We start from the raw sequence: 1,547 nt of genomic DNA, 5'->3' as shown, positions 1-1,547 counted from the left end.
TTCTTTATTTTCCTGATCTTTCTGCAGAGATGTGTCCACAGATGATGCGGATTCTTCTGCTGCTGCTGATGATGCTGGAGGTCGATTAACAACAAATGGAACACGACTGCTGCCGTTGAATGCGATGATACACACCTCATCGTACTTGGGGCACTTGATCTTACCGCTTTCGAACACAGAAGATTTGACATCGATTGAGGAACCTTCGGGACATTCCTTAAATGTGTCGCTACCATTGTATTTCACACTCACTGTTCGCTTCTCATAGTCACACAACACCCGTGCACACACACCATTCTGGTTCAAAATTGCATTAGCAGCGCCCTCAATTTTCAGTTCTTCAGCATCCAGACAGAACGAATCAGGTCCCATAATTGATCCAGCGACTTCATCGGTAGTATTATCATCACAATAGTAAGTCGTCAGGTGATTACCGCTTCTATCAACATAAGGATAATCCCCACTTGTATGACAGATATCCTCAGGAACAACAATCATACTGGCTGGCACACTGCACGGAGCATACGCAAGTCGGTCCGACCTGCATCGAAAAATCGTTTCATTACAGAAATATTCGGGATACCGTACTTTATTCTCCACAATGCACCATTTATGAAGAAAGTCACATCCACTCTGATTCCCCCAGCTCATTTGTTCCTCCATTCCCCAGTTTGCCTTGTAGTACTGCAGATCCTCAAACAATGCCATTGTCAGTGCTGTGTAATAACCAGCGCCATAGTTGTAAACCGACATCGGTGTCATCAACTCATCTCTCGCAATGTGCCTCAACCAGTAAACTCGCGTATCATCACCCTTAGTCCCCAGTTCCATTCCCTTCAAATTAGAACAATTGTAGTGTTTTTGTGCTTTTTCAACTGTCTTTGAGGAGTTCACCACCTTACGTTTCGCGCCACGGAGCTCCACTTCGGTCACAATGCCTTTCCTCTCCATCTCAGGAAGATTGAATCCCAGTGCGTGTGCAATCAGTTGTGCAACACGGCGAACATCAAACCGCATGTACTCATATGTAGTGGGAGCGTAATTCACTGCTCCAACGATTGGACGACCTGTTGAATTTTCCACGGCACAAGTAACACCAAACGACGACAGAGGAACAGCTGCCACGTAGAGCACAAAGTCAGCATTATCAACACCATCACTGTGGTGCTCATCAGGTACAGTGAAATGTTTGCAATAACTCTCATCTTGAAACTGAGGAACCCTCAACTTTCCACTCCCACGACGAACAAACAGACGATCCTCGTGCAATTTCATAGCAGCGGGAATGATAATGTCCTCAAATTTCTTCATAGTATCCACACCAAGGACATCCTCCTTATCTCGACATTTATAGAGCTCACCATCATACTTCTTGATTTCCTTGTTCTCCTCATTACAGTACCTCGATTTGTTCTTCAAATCCCTCGTTGACACCTCAATGCGGATCAGCTCCCATCCTTCGTTCTCCTGTGTGGCGACGGTGTACGCCTGCACACCACTCTGTCCCTTGCGGGGCAACTCCCGCACAACACCAGTCGACTGCACGC

At 46.2% G+C, this 1,547-nt stretch overlaps 1 protein-coding gene across 1 annotated transcript; it reads right to left on the bottom strand.

The window, feature by feature from the left end:
* TM35_001511020 (surface protease GP63) lies at positions 1 to 1,545 on the bottom strand (the record flags this gene model as incomplete). Its single annotated transcript, XM_029031923.1, has 1 exon — positions 1 to 1,545. A coding segment is annotated over one exon (1,545 nt), but the record flags the coding sequence as incomplete, so codon positions are not given.
* Between the last annotated feature and the right edge of the window lie 2 nt (positions 1,546 to 1,547).

Source organism: Trypanosoma theileri (assembly GCF_002087225.1).
Source record: "Trypanosoma theileri isolate Edinburgh chromosome Unknown TM35_Tth_151_V1, whole genome shotgun sequence".
Lineage (NCBI taxonomy): Eukaryota > Euglenozoa > Kinetoplastea > Trypanosomatida > Trypanosomatidae > Trypanosoma > Trypanosoma theileri.
The sequence above is the reverse complement of the archived record's forward strand: the minus strand, read 5'-3'. Positions and strand labels throughout refer to the sequence as shown.